We start from the raw sequence: 18,361 nt of genomic DNA, 5'->3' as shown, positions 1-18,361 counted from the left end.
TTCTGGCTTTCTAAAGCCCTCCCTCTGCCAATCACTTGATCAGCAGGTAAAACCGCGCCACAGGGCCGTGCTCACAATCTACCAGTTTACCTAGTGGGGGAGCTGGCCCTGCGGATGCTGCTGACAGTCTCTGGAAAATTCCATCCAGCAGGACCTTTGATTGGGTCATTCATACCACCTGATCCTAGAGAGGCAGAAACTATAATATGGCCATGGAGGAGAGGGAAGCCAGGCTAACTTTATGCTCCTGGGATGCTAGTACACCTGGATGTTTCCTTGCTGCATCATGATGAATACATCTCTCTGGAGTACATTAGGCTCCAGTTGCAATACTGATGCTGCAACAAGGAGTGCCGCTTAGGGGCTTCCTATCTTAGAATAGTTAGCTTTTCTTTTGTTTTACTGTTGCTGAGTTGCAAAAACTGTGCTGTTTTGTGATGTCTTATTTTTAAATCCTTAATATATTTTATTTTTAAAAAGGGTCTGTTTTACTTGTGTGAAGCCAGTGAATCAGGTGTTGCTCAAGTACAAAGAGAAGTGACCCAGGGGGACCCAGGCTTTGCTTCTTTGCAGGATCAATTCCAGATCACAGGCAGAGCAAATGAAATTCTATCCAGAGGGAAGGGTGTGTTATGAAGGCTGGAAACAGAGCAAGAAGGATCTGAACTCTCCCAGAGTCCTTCTGAGGGACTCTCATCCACTTTGTCTCAGGTCAACATACCTTCTCTGGCTTGGGGGATGGCCACAACACTGGCCTTAGTCGCCCATCTGCAAGAAGACCCACCTGGACACACGAAGTGGCCTTAGACTGAATGAGACCCTCAGCCCACTGAAGTTCCAATTCTATGATTCTATGAACATGTGAAGTTTCCTTAGACTGAATCAGACCCCTGGTCCCTTGGAGTCAGTATCATCCACTCAGTCCAGCATTGGCTCTCCAGGGTCTCAGGCAGTCTTTCATGTCACCTCCTACCTGATCCTTTTCATTGGAGATGTTGGGGACTGAACCTGGAACCTTTTGCATGCAAAGGAGATGCTCTGCCAGGGAGGTGCAGCCCCACCCCAAGTGGTGGGAAGGGTGTCAAAATGATGCATTGCTATTCAATATTTGGAAAGTTGCACCTTTGGCACCTAGGAAAGATCCTTACCCAGAGAGGCCACGTTCCCATAGTTCTCCAGCATGACTTCCCTGTACAGAGCTCTTTGTCCCGGATCCAGCAGGGCCCACTCTGCCTCCGTGAAAGAGACGGACACCTCCTCCAAGGAAAAGGGACCCTGGAAGAAAAAGAAGATTCCCTCCTCTTCAGAGATCTCACCCTGGAAGGGAGTCGTCTGGGAAGGTGCGGAAAATAAGGCTTGGGATAGGTAAATGCAACAGCATTCAAAGGATCTCTCTGACGGACTCCTTGTAGAAACTGAAGGAGTAAAAGCTCCCCTGAGAAAGGAGGAGGGACCCAGGCTGTGCCCCCCCTGCTCATCTCTCCTACCTGGATTGGAGGTGCAGCAGCTGTTCCCACACCTTGGAAAAGACAACGGCTCAACAGCATCTCCCCTGTGTGGTTTCTCTGATGCTCTTGAAGGTTGCCACTCCGATTAAATCTCTTTCCACACTCTGAGCATTCAATAGGCTTTTCCCCTATGCGGGTTCTCTGATGTGTTTGAAGACTGCCACTCTGAATGAATCTCTTTCCACACACTGAGCATTCAAAAGGCTTCTCCCGTGTGGGTTATCTGATGCTGTTGAAGAGTGCCACTCTGACTGAATCTCTTTCCACAATCCGAGCATTCAAAAGGCTTCTCCCTGTGTGAGTTCTCTGATGCTGTTGCAGATTGCCACTCCGACTGCGTTTGTAGACTGCCACTCTCAGTGCATCTATTTCCACACTCTGAGCATTCAAAAGGCTCCTCCCCTGTGTGAGTTCTCTGATGCGTTTGAAGATGTCCACACATACTAAATGATGGACTGCTATTCAATATTTGGATTCATTCCTCCTCACAACAGCAGCAAGTTGCACCTTTGGTACCTAGGAAAGATCCCTACCCAGAGAGGCCACATTCCCATAGTTCTTCAGCATGACTTCCCTGTACAGAGCTCTTTGTCCCGGATCCAGCAGGGCCCACTCTGCCTCCGTGAAAGAAACGGACACCTCCTCCAAGGAAAAGGGACCCTAAAAGAAAAAGAATATCTCCTCTTCTTCAGAGATTCCACCCTGGAAGGGAGTCATCTAGGAAGGTACAGAAAGGAATTCTTGGGATGGGTAAATGCAACAGAATTCAAATGATCTCTCTCAGTGACCCCTTGTAGAAACTGAAGGAGCAAAAGCTCCCCTGAGAAAGGAAGAGGGACCCAGGCTGTGCCCCCCCTGCTCATCTCTCCTACCTGGATTGCAGGTGCAGCGACTGTTCCCACACCTTGGAAAAGACAACGGCTCAACAGCATCTCCTCACTGCCTGTTCCTGAGGCAAGAGAGGGAGGGAGGAAGTTTGCTTGTTTGTTTCCTGGTTCACACACACATTATTCCCAGGGTTGTGAAACCTTCTGCTATGTACAATCAACTCATTTTTAAAATACTTTATGCTACATTCTGGGAGAGGCAGAAGAGAAGCACCAGGGACCTCTGAGCCTTAGGAATTATAAATACTGCCAATGGATTTCGGACTTCCATCAGAGTTGTGTTTGCTCTACAAGGAGGGAAATGAGGAGTGGAAATGCTAGAACAATTCTGACATGACTAGAACAATTCTGGAGACTGGAGGGTCATAGGAATGAGCTTTCAGAGTGTCTCTGGGGCATGCTGAATTGAATATGTTTTATTTATTGTTACTGTAACGTTTCAATGTTGTAAGCCGTTCTGAGCTCGCCTTGCAGGACAGGGTGGGGTATAAATCGCAAATTAAAATTAAATTAAATGAAACCAGGTTTTCAGCCTGACACAACCTCAACATGACATCACGGCTGTCCCATGTCCCACCCCAAGACCCTCTCCAGTGGCTGCAAGTGCTGGGCCAGAGCCTGCCATCCCTACTCCACCCCCTGCGACCCACAGCAGCCCCCCAGATGACCCTCCAAGCACAGGCACAGAAGGAAAATGTCCCCATGATTATTGGCCCCGAGGGAGTGGTTTCAGAGCTCTGCTCCCCCAGAAGGTGGAGGGTCCCTTTCGAGGTTTGCCTGCCTTCCCCTCCCCAGGGAATCTGAGACCTTTTAGGGAAAGAAGGTGAGAGATGAATTTTTAAAGTTATGGGATAAATGGTCCTCCAGGAGTTTGTCTGATCTTTTAGAGACATCACAGTGTGTGGCTATTGAGTGTGTTGCATATAGAAATATGCATTTCCCCCCCTGACCTGACCTCTCTACCCATCACATTAAAAGCCTCCGCAGGAACAAAGAGTCCTTACCACAGGAGAGGGCATCTTGGGCACGCTCCACCGCCTGCACCCTCTGCCCCTGCTCCAAGGAACCCCCTTTTCCCTCAGGGATTGCGGCTTCCATTTTCAAAGGTGGTCCCTGCATCTGAAACAGCAGGAAAGGGGAGGGGTAAGAGATGGAATGGAAAAGAGACCAAGGAAGGGATCCTGCCCCACTCCCAGACTCTGCACCCTCCTATCAGCAGATTTGGTGAGTTATCTGCATGGGTCAGAAATTCTCTAGCAGATGAGGCTCTGGGCAATTATCTGGCAAGGAAACTTAAAGGTCAGATATTGTTGCTTTATTAGACACACCTGGAGGGAATCCCCTCACCTGTTCTGCCTGCCTCTTCTCCTCTGCCTGACTCAGGAGGAAACCTTCGGTCAGGGCCACCGCCTGGGAACTGGTCTCCGGCCCACATCCTCTGACCCAGCACTGCATTTCCTGGGGCAGGAGAGTCAGGAACTGCTCCAGGATCACCAGGTCCAGGATCTGCTTCTTGGTGTGCCTCTCTGGCTTCAGCCACTGGCTGCAAAGTCCATGGAGCTGGCTGCAAACCTCTCGGGGCCCATCAGCCTCATGGTAGTGGAACTGCCAGAAGCGTCCGCAATCTCCATCTGAAGTCATGGTGTCCTTAGCCAAGATCTCTGGCCCAGTCCTTTCCCAGAATTCAACATCACTTCCAGATTGGATGGGATGGGGGCCTTTCCTTGCTCCTTTGCCAGTTCCAGGTCCTTCGGGGTCCTGCTCTTCTATCTCCTTCCCCTTCTCTTGGGTCACCTCTGACTTTGAAAACATGCGTTTATTCACTGGGCTATGAAAAAAGCCTTCTTCCTGAGGGGATGGAGAGAAAGAGACAGACAGTGTGTGCCAAGTGGAAAATATGTACACACAAACACACACCCTTCACCCCACCTGAACCCCAAAATAAAAAGCAGGGAATATACAACAAATTCATCCAGAGAATTGCCTTGGTTTGCATTTATCCCCACCTTCCTTCCAAGATCTAAACACTTCTCCCCCATAAGACTTACTTCCAAGCAGACCTCTCAGGGATCCGGCTGCTGCAAGGCTTTCCCCTCCTCCTGCAGCTTCTCTGCACCCCTCCCAGTCCTCCTTCCCCTGCAAATGCAAACCCCTCCCCTTCCCAGGGAAAAGCCCCTCCCTCTCCTTGCTCGGCCGCTCTAGCAAGCAGCTCAGTGCTTTTAACCCTTTCCGTGCTGCAGAGGAAGGAGAAAGGTGTCCTGGAGGAGCTTCAGCCGCGCTGCGTCAGCCACGCCTTGTGCTGCTCAATGGGGCTGCTCGGGAGTAACTCTGCTGCAGGGGGTTGAGCTCCTCCCGGGGTGTCCCGGGCTGCTCAGAGAAAGGAGGCTGCAGCTGGGTCCCCCCTCCTGAGTCCTCCCGCTCCTGGAATAAAGACCATCAAACTCAATGGGAGGTGGGGGGGTTGAGAAAAGGGGCGGTTTAGTGATGATGGCACCAGGCTCTTCTTGGAATAGACCATTTGCCCCCCTGGAGAGAAAACCTCTTTGGGTCTCCTGGCCCTTCCTTGCAAGTCCAGGAAATGCTGAAAGCCACTGTGGAGTCAGGCAGGCGAGGGGGCACAGCTGGTGGGGGTAGCCAGGGGGCTGAAGGGGAAGGACCCCCACCCTGGCTGGAGGAAGGGGGGTTCTCCTCCCCATAGGGTCTCTGCTGGGCTGGCCAACCTCCCGGAGGGGCCTGGAAATCTCTCCAGATTACTATTCATCCCCAAACTACAAAGTGCAGATCCTGTGGAGAAGAGGGCTGCCGGGGGGGGGGGGGGCTTTCCCTGTAAGGCAGTGTGTCTCCTGCAGGACCCTCCCCTCCTCGGAAATTCCCCCACTCAGATTTAGCCATTTCCACTCCGCCCATCTTCCAGGAGCTCCGCCCAAGTCCCTTCTCTATCTACTATATATCAAACTTCTTTAAAGGACGAAAGTCTAAAATAACGTCTTAAAATCAAAACTTCTTTCCTGAAAAACAAGAACCATCTGCAATTGCAACACGGTTGTCACTGGCGGAGTCGGGTGAATAGTCTTCAAGCGTCTTAAGTCGGCAATGGACATGGTTAGCTGCAAGCACTTTTGAAAATTTATTCTCTGTGCTTTGTTCCTTGTATTCCTAAATCCTCGATAATATGCAATAATACGTGAGGTTGTAGCGTTTAAAAATTAATTAATTATAATTTTGAAGTAATTTTCATGATTTAGTCATTATTTTCCAGTTTTTTGTGTTGTCGTATAAGTCGGCTTGACAGAAAGGGCGGAAGCAGGTAGACAGCCCAGGATGCAGTCGCTCTAAAGCATCCTTAGCATTCCTATTAGAAGTATGTGAAGTTTAAACCCACGCAAGTCACGGTTGAATGAGCGGGATAATAGGACACAGCTGCAGTCATGTTCTAATTCTGCACAGGGCAAGGAGGAGACCTACTAGTCCAGCTCTCAGCCATCCTACAGCACTGCAGAAATATCTGGAACAATGTTTTTAAAAATTGTGGGGGGAGGGGGGCACAAGCAGGTAGCCTCGCCCAGGGCCCCAAATAGCCTGGCCCTGGCTGCACATGGAGGGGGAGAGGGGAATCAAACCCAGTTCTCCCACAGTGCTCTCTTCTTGGGGTCCCTAGATAAAGCTCTTCTTCCTCATCATGCCAGGGATTTGAGGGCTGGAGCTTTCTCCTTCCAGGCACTTCCATGCCTTCTAGCACCTGCTAGGAATGCCCAAATCTTCCCCCACAGTAACCTCCATTTCAGCAGTACCCCTTGATGTTCTTGCCTTCTTCCCTGCCTTTTCCATACTGACTCTCCAAAATAATAACCTTGCTCCCTGAGGTAGAGAGTGCATTGTTTATAGACTGAGTTGTGGACAGAGGCCTCGATCCCCTTAAACCCTGTCAAGGAACTCCTTGGCACTGTTTGTTTGGGGGAGGGAGGAACGGACTGTCCTGAGCTTCTTGCAATGGGCCCTGAGGAGAGGCAGTAGTGATCAGGAAGCCCCCAGGAGAACCTGTCAGCAGGGAACTGTCTCCCTCAAGAGATCCGTGGCCGTCTGGTTGGACTCTCACCTGATGGGGCTGGCAGTGGGCGAGAGGGAGAGAATCAGCCAATGGCATGCCAGAGACGGAGTGCGAGCCAATCTTGCATAGCCCACGTCCAACCAATGAAAATCCACAGATTTGCTACTATGGTAGCGCTAAACGATGCACAGGATGGAGAGAGTTGACAAGGAGAACTTTCTCCCTCTCTCCAATGACTAGATCTTGAAAGCATCCAAGGAAGCTGACAGCAATAGATTCAGGAGGGGCAAGAGGAAATAGTTCTCCACACAGGGAGTGATTGAAGGCAAAATTCACTGCCAGAGGATGTAGTGATGGCCACAGGCAGAGACAGCTTTCAAAGGGGGTGACATGGATTCCTGAAGGAAAGGTCTCCTGATGATCACTACACAGCGTGATTACAGGGAACTTCCATGTTCAGACACAGTCAACCTTTGACTCCTGGGAGGCCGTATCAAGGGAAGAGCCCAGAAGGAGTCACTCAACAGTGAGATGATTGCTGGGGATGGTCAACCCTTCTCCCTCGTGGAGTATGTAGCTTCTGACCGGTTACTGCAACCCCCGCTCCTTGGCACTCCATCCCCTCACAAAGCGACCCTGAGCTGACCCTCCACACGCCATTCCATGGGGGAAATGGTCAGGGCTCTCCCCTGTAGTTCAAGGCACCTTACAATAACAAACATTTCCCTTTGGAAACCAAAACACAACAGCAGACTTCATATCTCCCTCCCTGAAGAGATACCTGGAATTCAAGCCCCCATGAAAGCCCTGGCAAACGAGCAGGCCTTTAGGTCCCATAGAATGGATCCCCCTGGTCCAGCCTTTTGAATATTTGGGGAGGGAGGGTTGAGAAGAGGCAGAAGCAGAAAGAGAGCAAATTCGGTGCCAGTACCTTAAAAACCAACCCCTCCCCCACAGTGCCAGATAGCCCTGGATCAGTTCTGCATCGTACCTGAAGGGCCACTGAACTTACTGAGTTCTTGGGTTAGGGAACACAACCTGCTTCTTTCAGCCCAGGTTAGTCCTACTGCCAGAATGCCAGACCTGCCTGTCCCGCTTTGGTCTTGTCAGCCACCAGCGAGCCTGCAGCAGACGTGGACTACTGCACCTTTCTTAAATCTTCGTTCGCGAAGTCAAGCTGAGAGAGAGAGAGAGCTGCAGAGGAACGCAACCTGTGCCTTCCTGTCCTCTCCAGAAGGAGCCAGGCTGCCATCTGCAGCGCTGCTCCATGGGGCTGCTCGGGAGTAACTCTGCACGGGGCTGCATGCCCGGAGGATCCAGGGAAAGGAGGCTGGAGCAGAATCCCAGCAGTTCCTTAGGATAAGGACCGCAGAAGAACTGGGGTGGGGGAGAGGAGGAGCACCAGGCTTGCTCTTAAATGGACGAGGAAGCATTTTTCTGTCGAGGCCCCCACCTCAGATGCAGCTGGAGATGGGGGGGGGGAATTGGGGTTTGGGGACAGGATGGGCTCATTCAACAGGGCTCTGATGCCACCACCGAGTCCCCCCTCCAAAGCCGCCCTTTCCTTTCCTGCAGTCTGGAGATGCGCTCTTGTTAGGGCAGGTCTCCAGGCCCTCCCTGGAGGTTGGCCATCGTGTCCCAATCGAGGCAAAAGAAACCAGTGGTAGCCCCCTCCCAATCCTCCCCCCCCCACTGCGCTCTGCCTTTCCCAGCCCTCCTCCCTCCCTCCCGGGTCTCCAGCCGGGCCCTGCAAGACATGCAACCCCAGCAGGACCCACAAGCAGGCTGCAAAGAAGTGCCAGCAAAGGGGGGGTGGGCGGAACACCCACCCTCGAACTATTCCCAGATATTCCATTTCCTCTTCTCTCAAGCTGCTCTGTGGTGCAGAGCGGTCAGCTGCAGTACTGCAGTCCAAGCTCTGCTCACGACCCGAGTTCAATCCCAGCGGAAGTGCGTTCAGGGAAATGACTCAAGCCTTCCCTCCTTCTGAGGTGGGTAAAATGAGTACCCAGCTTGCTGGGGATAAAGCGTAGATGACTGGGGAAGGCAATAGCAAACCACCCTCTAAAAACTCTGCCAGGAAAACATCATGCTGTGACATCACCCCAGGGGGTTGGTAACAACTTGATGCTTGCACCTTTACTTTTAAAGCTGCAAGTCTCAAGATACCAAAATCACCTTAACTTTCAGCACTGGAGACACAGGCCTCTCTTCCCCCCTATCCTGACACACACAGCTCAAGACAGCAATCTTCCTCCCCTCTCCATTTCTTGTTCTCTAAAGCTGCAGCTCCCAGGGCACGAAAACAACTTCCAGTGTATTGTCTCTTCTGATGATCCACAATTTGAAAGCAGGGTCAGTAGGCAGAACTTCTACAAATCCCAAAGGAAAACATAAGGCAGGACAGTGAAGGGGTGATCCTGTGTGAAAGCAAATGTCCCAAATTCAGAATGGCAGGCAGCCTCTTTAGGAGCAGAGAGAACGAGACCACAATCTAAGCCTAACCAGCTTCAGGATGCTAACTGGCACCCAGAAGGAGGAGGGGTTTAATGCCTCAACTGGGAAATTGCAGGCGGGGGGCTTGAGGCACTTAATGCACCCACACAGGGGATGTTCCGATTCCCTTCATTTTGACTTCCTCCCTGAATCTGGCTGATGTCCTTATAAAGCCGCCTATGGCCAAATTTCCCATCACAGAACTCTGCAGCCTCTGGGCTCCTGTGTGAATTTAGAAAACAGAGTTTTTTTTGAGGGGGACTGAGGTTTCTACGTCAACCTGTGGCAAACCAGAAATGTTCATTCACTAGTTGTTTAGGGGCTGGAAAAGGTTTCCTGTGAGGAAAGGTTGAAGGGTCTGGGACTACTCAGAAACACAATTCACAGAACCTTTATTGACATAACAGTATCAAGTCAAGGAAGCAGGGGGGGAAAGGAGGTTCATAAAACATTCTAAACAGACTTCTCTTCTTATAAGCACAGTAAAGGAAGTTTACCCTGTGGCGCAGAGTGGTAAAGCTGCAGTACTGCAGTCGGAGCCCTCTACTCGCGACCACAGTTTGATCCCAGATAAAAGTACATGGTCTGTGTCAAGAATGGCTAATTGTGATCAATAACTGATGGGTTTATGGTCTGTCAAAAGCAGGCCTGGGTAAGATCCTAGAGAACCAAATGCTGCTAGTGTATTATCCTTTCCCGGCTCCTCTTTGTTTTATGACTGTTAATTAGAGGGAACAAAGCAATCAGCACCTTCCCATGAATCCTTCTGCGGAAGAGCCATCTGGGCAACGCAAGGCCGAATGCCTGATAACGCCCTGGGAATGTATGTAGTTTGGATATTCTATGTGTGAACACTCCCCTGCTTCCCCTCCCCATAGGAATCCCTTTGAAGTGTATCTTAAAACTTGTGTATCAATGTATTGCCTTCATTCTTCTCAAGCCACGGCTTGAGCCAAAGTATCGGTCTGTCAATAAACGTAGTCTTTGTAGCAACCTCGACTCATCATTGAATCCGCATGCTTGACAGTCTGTTCCCTCGGTCCACAGGGACAGAGCCTATCAAAGAATGGTATTTTTTAAAACAACTTCCTATATAACTCGCCAGAAGGAAGCACATTAAAATGGGCCAACACAAATGCCCTTCGAATATGGGGGTCAATCAAACAAGGAAAATACTCTGCGAGTGAGCCACGAAAAGGAAACTCCCAGTTCATGGGAGAACAATGCCCAGAAGCAAGACTTCTAAGGTCTTCAATCTCCATGTCAATTAATCTCTGTTTAATCATGATGAAAACATGCTTCTTCAAAAAAAGGGTCAGATCATCGATGCTAAGTCCCATTGATGTGATTTTCTCTTCAGTGTAGGTCTGGGACTACTCAGTTTAGAAGACAGACAATTAAGGGCGGGTATGATGGCGGTTTATAAAATTACGCATGGGGGGTGAAGAGAGTTGACAGAAAGACATTCCCCCCCCCTCAAACTACTAGAACTTCTGGGAATCCAACAAACCTGATGGGCAGTAGACAGGCTGGGCAAAAGGAAATACTCCTTTAAACAGCAAGTGATTAAAATGTGGAATTTGCTGCCAGAGGCTGTAGTGAGGGCCGCAGGCAGACACAGCTTTAAAGAAGGATTATGCAGATTCATGGAGGAGAGGCCTAATAATGGCTACTAGACAGTGTGATTAAAGGGGACCTCCATGTTCAGACACAGTCAGCCTTTGAATCCTGCAGTGCCGGGAGGCAGTATCTAAGGAAGACCTCAGAAGCAGTCACTCACCTCAACAACGAGAGGATTGCCATGGATGGCCAACTCTTCCCCCTTATGCAAAATGCAGCTTTCAGCCAGCTGCTTCAACACCTGGCTCCTTGGCACTCCATCCCCTTGCAAAGGACCCTAAGCCAATCCAACAAGCCCCACTCCATGATGGTGACGGTCAAGGTTCTCTCAACGCCTGCACGTCCCTTGGGCAGCCTGAGACAGCTGCCTGGAGCATGGCTCCAAGAAGAACGCACCGGTTTGGCCCTCCTGCCGGTCCTCGCCTGCAAGGCAAAGGAAATTGTTCGATCGGTGGCAACTGCCACGGGGCTTCCAGCCTCCGCGTGCACGTCTACTGGTTGCTCATCGTCACTCCATCCCTCATGTCTACGCTCCCAAGCAGATGCGAGGAATGGAGAGCCAGCACACCTGCATGCACTGAGCCTGGAAGCTCCATGGCAGCAGCCGTCGAGCTCACCCTCGCCCAGGAGGTGAGGGGCGGTGGAGGCACCTGGCCTGAGGCAGTAGCCTTGTACAGGGTCTCTAGCGCCAATGCTTGACTCTCCCTTGTAGCTCAAGGCAGCTTATAATAATAAACATTTCCAGTTGGAACCTAAAACACAATAGTGCTCTCCTCGCTCCCTTAAGATAGAACTGAGATCCAAATACCCATAAGAGCCCTGGCAAATCTGCAGGCTTTGCAGCCCCAACTGAAGATCTCAGAGGAAGTCCCCAGCCCCGCCTCTTTGAGGAGCCCCGCCCACAAAGGCAGAGCCATGATGGAAAAGGCCTGGGCCCTGATTAGTCCTTGGAGATTTTTAAACAGAGGCTAGATGGCCATCTGACAGCTATGAAGATCCTGTGAATTTAGCGGGAGGTATTTGTGGGTTTCCTGCCTTGTGCAGGGAGTTGGACTAGATGACCTAAATTTAAAGGAACTGTTCCTTTAGATGACTCCCTTCTCGAAACCATGTGGCTCCGGGCGAGTGAACCGTGCCTTCACAGGGTTGCCACTGCAATTTTATTTTCGTTTCCCTGTCTTTCCCTGACCAACATTTATCAATTTCCCTGACTACCATTCAAATATAACTGCAACTTAAAAAATGAATAGGTCATGTCATGTTGCATTAATGCAAGGCTTAATGAAATGTTCTACTCCAGAACTACAAAAGTCTCAACTGCAAAAATATTTGTCAAAGTTAGAGATTTAATATTAGCTTCTTTCAACATTAACTGCAGCAACATCTGTTTTACAATTGCACCAATGATTACACCAAGACACAAAATTCAAATCATGTAAACCGTGAATGCTAACAAGTAGGAACTTTCCAAAGCTGGAACAGTTTCACTTTCTGGTTCCAAAAAAGTGTAATGAGCACATCAGCAGCAAGGAAAGAGGTGGGGTTTCTGCAATCTAGAGAAGCAGACAACCCTCATTTGCAACCTTTATGCTTTGGAAAAGTCAGAAGAGAGGATGAGAGAGTTGGTACTCTGCAAACTCCAGCAGGAACTGTCAAGCACCAATATTTCTCAATAACCAGTCTTTGTTTGCTAATCAAAGAAGCTTTATTGTTAGAAACTCAGGAGCTTTGCCAAGGACACATGCCTTGGAAGTAATGGAGTACCAACAGATATACAGTTACTATATAGCATGTCAGGTTACAATACGGATGCTTTCATGAGTCACGACTTCAAAGGTTACTAGGCAACTATCTATTTTATTACTAAGGAATCTCAACCTTTTGGAAACATCAACCCTTCTCACACTTCTCTGTGAAGAGATAAGTCTGTCTGTGTGAACTCAGGGGAGAGGCAGCTTAAAAGTAATAATGGTCACTCTATTCTAAACATCCCAGAGCCAGATGTTTCACTGCGTGCCCTCCACGTCGTAAACAATGGAGGGGGCAGACAGGGCAGACAAATGGTTTTATACAGAGCACACCATGATACCGAAATGAGCATGCTTGACAGGAACAAGCTATCACATTTGCAAAATTTACTTTGCATGGTGCAGAGTAGAAAGTGCTAGTTGTCTGTGAAATCCAACAGTGGCAAAACTCATTTGCAACTCTGTCCTGGGTTTAGCAGGAGACAAAACATCCATTCCATACACAAGCATGACCCCCAAAACATGTTTCTCTTTATATGCAAGTTAAATGCAGTACTAGCAGGGAGGAAAACAGTTAGATGTTTGAAGTTTGTATATTGCTAAATGTTTAAACTAGCTTTGCTTTGCAAATGCTGCAGTCAGACCTGGGAAATCATGCAGGGACAGAGCTCAACAAACACACGAGGCTGGTTGCTGGGGGTGGAGCTGAGAAAAAGGTGGAGCTGGGAAAGGACATCATCAGGTTTTACTTGTATTCTGCGACTTCTCTATTCCAGCTGCCACAAGAGCAGATCATGCTCTTACAGCAGCAGGTCAAAAATCAACCGCTTAAATATATTTTAATCACAGTTTCCCTGACTTTCCCTGAGCAATTTCCATTTCCCTGACTTTCCAGAAAGTGGCAACCCTGCTTCAGAGCTCAGTTCCATGGAGTTCCTGAAGGGGCCACTGAATTTACTGAGTTCTTGGGTTAGGGAACACAACCTGTTTCTTTCAGCCCAAGTTAATCCTACTGCCAGAATGCTTTCGGCTTCAAAGTGGGAAGACCCCCAAAAAACTCACAGCAGGTTGAATTGGGGGGTGGGGATTGGGGTTGAGAAATGCCTCACTAGAACTGCTTCTCAGATAAAAATGTTTGTGAATTAAGGTTGCTGGCTGGTTACACTATATTTACTCCAGCAGTAGAGAGGCTGTAGATGTCCGTTACCTCAAATTTTCTTTTCCTTGATAGGCTCTGGGAAAGGAACTGTTTTTGCCAGATTTGAAGATGTCAGAGTTAGACTGGCAGATAACTTGAAGTAGCAAGTTTCACAGAGGAGGGGGACCACTAAAAACACCCTCCCTCCTGGGTGTAACTACGTTCTCAGCCTTTCTAAACTAATAGCACCAGGACCTTTGAAGAAACTCATCACAAACAGCTATAAGAAACTTTCATGCTTTTATGGATTCTCTAAGGAACAGGAGAGCTACATTTGTGCCTCAGGCTCTTCCTACATACAGAGCATTGAGGAGATTCCTTCCTTGGGCGAACTCATCGATTATAAAAGAGAGATCAGCTGATTTTCTAATCTGGAGATTCCATTGCCCATCCTTGTTTTCTTCTCTGTGGGATATTTTTGGGATTTTGAACATGGCTAATGCTCTTTCCACAGTTTGAGGACTTATAACATTTATTTCTGATCAGGATAAGGTTTCTTCTGTACAGTCAAGCCTTTTAAAGCAGTTGGCTCCTTTTCTGGATACACTGCAGTCCAAGCTCTGCTCACGACCCGAGTTCGATCCCAGCAGAACCTGGGGTCAGGTAGCTGACTCAAGCCTTCCATCCTTCTGAGGTCAATAAAAAGAGTACCCAGCTTGCTGGGGATAAAGTGTAGACGACTGGGGAAGGCAATGGCAAACCTGTTGATAATGAGTCTGCATAAGGAGTGAAGAAGCATGCTTAGATCTTAGATCTGGATCTGACAGCCAGTGACAGCTGAATCGTGTGAACTGGAGTCAGGTGGGTAATGACTCAGCAATTTGTACATTGCTCCCATTGGCTGGCTGTTGTATATAGGTAGATAAGGGTCTTCGTTCTGTTCCCTTGAGGATTATTGGATGCGTTGCGGAGCACTTTGTCGGTTTAACCAGTACCTGTAATTAACCAGTCACTGTAATTTGTATAATACACACTGCTTTGATACAAGCTGGAGTGTGTGTGTGTCTACTTGTGGAATCTACTGGAGAAAGTCAGCAGTACGCTCAACTCAGCCACACCGAGAAAACCACCCCGTAAACAGTCTGCCGTGAAAACATCATGATGTGATATCACCCCAAGGGTCGGTGACAACTTGATGCTTGTAACTTTACTTAGATTACAGCCCTTTAAAGCAGTTGGCACCTTTTCAATACTTTTTATGGTCTGTGGTTGTCTTTTAGGTGTGAAATAAGGGGAAAGCTCTTTTTACGGGCTAAGCACTTACATGGATCCTCCTTGTGTGGGTTTCTTGACGCAGCAGAAGACTACCGCTCTGACTGAATCTCTTTCAGAGCTCCCAAAATTAAAATTGTGTCTTTCCTGTGTGGGTTCTCAGTTGCCATCGAAGAGTGCTTCTGCAACAGCATCTCTTTCCACAGTCTGATAATTCAAAAGGTTTCTCCCCTATATGAGCTCATATACGCTTTTGAAAATTGTCACACTTTCTGAATCTCTTTTCAACATTTTCTCCCCATGCGTGGGATCATTGATTCAGCTGAAGAGTGCCACTCTAAATGAATATTTTCTCTCAGAGCACTCAAAAGGTTTCTCCCCTCTGGATTCTCCAATGCAGTAGTCTGTCCTCACTTCTTCTGGGGCCTGTCCCATCACCTGCTCCCCTTAACCTCATCGGGCTGCATGGGAGAACAGATGCCGCTGCAGTAAAAAAGGCTGATGGGCCAACAGCTCATCAGCAAGTTCAGTGCATGTGTGTGTGTGTGGGGGGGAGAGAGTGGTCTCATTCATGGGGATGGTGTCTCTCCCTTAGGGCCATTTCCAAGTCCAGGTGTGGAGAGCCATGGATGGACATGGAGGATTCGAAAAGTTATCCCTTGTGTGTGTTCTCTGATGCTCTTGAAGAGTTCCCCTCTCCCTGGACCTCTTTCCACACTTTGATCATTCAAAGGGTTTTTCCCCTGTATGGTTTCTCTGATGTCTTTGAAGACTGTCACTCCACATGAATCTCTTTCCACACTCCAAGCATTCAAAAGGCTTCTCTCGTGTGTGAGTTCCCTGATGATACTGAAGATGGCCTTTTGTAGTGAATCTCTTTCCACACTCAGAGCATTCAAAAAGTTTATCTCCTGTGTGGATTCTCTGTTGACATTGAAGAATGCCACTCTACATGAATCTCTTTCTATACTTATTCAAAAGGATTCTCCCGTATGTGGGTCCTCTGGTGTATTTGAAGATGGCTACTCTGACTGAATCTCTTTCCACACTCTGAACATTCAAATGGTTTCTCCCTTGTGTGGGTTCTCTGATGCTCTTGAAGATTGCCACTCCAATTGAATCTCTTACCACACTCTGAGCATTCAAAAGGCTTTTCCCCTGTGTGGGTTCTCTGATGTGTTTGAAGATGATAACTCGTAATGAATCTCTTTCCACACTCTGAACATTCAAAAGGCTTCTCCCCTGTGTGGGTTCTCTGGTGCTTTTGAAGATGATCATTCGTAATGAATCTCTTTCCACACTCGGAACATTCAAAAGGCTTCTCCCCTGTGTGTGTTCTCTAATGCCTTTGAAGACTGCCATTGTGACTGAATCTCTTTCCACACACTGAGCATTCAAAAGGCTTCTCCCCTGTGTGTGTTCTCTGATGTCTTTGAAGACTGCCATTGTTACTGAATCTCTTTCCACACACTGAGCATTCAAAAGGCTTCTCCGCTGTGTGGGTTCTCTGATGCATTTGAAGACTGCCATTGTGACTGAATCTCTTTCCACACACTGAGCATTCAAAAGGCTTCTCCCCGGTATGGGTTCTCTGATGCTTTTGAAGACTGCCACTCCAATTTAATCTCTTTCCACACACTGAGCATTCAAAAGGCTTCTCTCCTGTGTGGGTTCTCTGATGCTTTTGAAGATGGCCACTCAGACGGAATCTCTTTCCACACACTGAGCATTCAAAAGGCTTCTCTCCTGAATGGATTATCTGATGCTTTTGAAGACTGCCACTCTGACTGAATCTCTTTCCACACACTGAGCATTCAAAAGGCTTCTCCCCTGTGTGGGTTCTCTGATGCTTTTGAAGATGGCACTCTCACTGAATCTCTTTCCACACACTGAGCATTAAAAAGGCTTCTCCCCGGCGTGGGTTCTCTGATGCGTTTGAAGATGTCCACTCATACTGAATCTCTTTCCACACACTGAGCATTCAAACGGCTTTTCTCCTGTGTGGATTCGAAAAGTTATCCCTTGTGTGTGTTCTCTGATGCTCTTGAAGAGTTCCCCTCTCCCTGGACCACTTTCCACACTTTGATCATTCAAAGGGTTTCTCCCCTGTGTGGTTTCTCTGATGTCTTTGAAGACTGTCACTCCACATGAATCTCTTTCCACACTCCAAGCATTCAAAAGGCTTCTCTCGTGTGTGAGTTCCCTGATGATACTGAAGATGGCCTTTTGTAGTGAATCTCTTTCCACACTAAGAGCATTCAAAAAGTTTATCTCCTGTGTGGATTCTCTGTTGACATTGAAGAATGCCACTCCACAGGAATCTCTTTCTACACTTATTCAAAAGGATTCTCCTCTATGTGGGTCCTCTGATGTGTTTGAAGATGGCTACTCTGACAGAATGTCTTTCCACACTCTGAAAATTCAAAAGGTTTCTCCCATGTGTGGGTTCTCTGATGCTTTTGAAGATCGCCACTTATTCTAAATATATTTCCACACTCCCAAGCATTCAAAAGGCTTCTCACCTGTGTGGGTTCTCTGATGCGCTTGAAGACTGCCACTCCGACTGAATCTCTTTCCACACTCGGAGCATTCAAAAGGCTTCTCCCCTGTGTGTGTCCTCTGATGATATCGAAGACTGCCACTCCGACTGAATCTGTTTCCACACTCTGAGCACTCAAAAGGTTTCTCCCCTGTGTGGGTTCTCTGATGCTTTTGAAGACTGCCACTACAATTGAATCTCTTTCCACACACTGAGCATTCAAAAGGCTTCTCTCCTGTGTGGGTTCTCTGATGCCTTTGAAGATGGCCACTCTCACTGAATCTCTTTCCACACTCTGAGCATTCAAATGGCTTCTCTCCTGTGTGGGTTCTCTGATGCTTTTGAAGATTGGCACTCGTACTAAATCTCTTTCCACACTCTGAGCACTCAAAAGGTTTCTCCCCTGTGTGGGTTCTCTGATGCTGTTGAACATGGCCACTCTGACTGAATCTCTTTCCACACACTGAGCATTCAAAAGGCTTCTCTCCTGTATGGACTCTCTGATGCTGTTGAAGATTGCCACTCCGACTGAATCTCTTTCCACACACTGAGCATTCAAAAGGCTTCTCCCCTGTGTGGGTTCTCTGATGATACTGAAGACTGCCACTCGAAATAAGTATCTTTCCACACTCCGAGCATTCAAAAGGCTTCTCCCCTATGTGGGTTCTCTGATGATATTGAAGACTGCCACTCCGACTGAATCTTTTCCCACACACTGAGCATTCAAAAGTCTTCTCTCCTGTGTGGGTCTTCTGGTGATACCGAAGACTGCCACTCGTACTAAATCTCTTTCCACACTCAGAGCATTCAAAAGGCTTCTCACCTGTGTGGGTTCTCTGATGCTCTCGAAGACTGCCACTCCGACTGAATCTCTTTCCACACTCGGAGCATTCAAAAGGCTTCTCCCCTGTGTGTGTCCTCTGATGCTCTTGAAGATTGCCACTCCGATTGAATCTTTTTCCACACACTGAGCACTCAAAAGGCTTCTCTCTTGTGTGGGTTCTCTGATGCGTCTGAAGATGTCCACTTATACGGAATCTCTTTTCGCACACTGAGCATTCAAAAGGCTTCTCTCCTGTGTGGATTCTCTGATGCTTTTGAAGAC

General features: G+C 48.3%; 2 protein-coding genes across 2 annotated transcripts in view; one reads left to right on the top strand and one right to left on the bottom strand.

Moving 5' to 3' along the window:
• LOC132572129 (zinc finger protein OZF-like) overlaps positions 1-18,361 on the top strand; it is a 1,123,325-nt gene that overhangs the window by 577,783 nt on the left and 527,181 nt on the right. The window lies entirely within an intron of this gene.
• LOC132570921 (zinc finger protein OZF-like) overlaps positions 17,051-18,361 on the bottom strand; it is a 7,589-nt gene continuing 6,278 nt past the window's right edge. Inside the window, exons 2-3 of the mRNA XM_060237558.1 lie at positions 17,214-18,269; positions 17,051-17,128 (exon numbers count right to left, since the gene is read on the bottom strand). Coding sequence (XP_060093541.1) covers positions 17,051-17,128; positions 17,214-18,269 — 1,134 coding nt within the window. The remainder of the gene's footprint in view (positions 17,129-17,213; positions 18,270-18,361) is intronic.

The sequence above is a fragment of the Heteronotia binoei genome, chromosome 5, assembly GCF_032191835.1.
Source record: "Heteronotia binoei isolate CCM8104 ecotype False Entrance Well chromosome 5, APGP_CSIRO_Hbin_v1, whole genome shotgun sequence".
Lineage (NCBI taxonomy): Eukaryota > Metazoa > Chordata > Lepidosauria > Squamata > Gekkonidae > Heteronotia > Heteronotia binoei.
The sequence above is the reverse complement of the archived record's forward strand: the minus strand, read 5'-3'. Positions and strand labels throughout refer to the sequence as shown.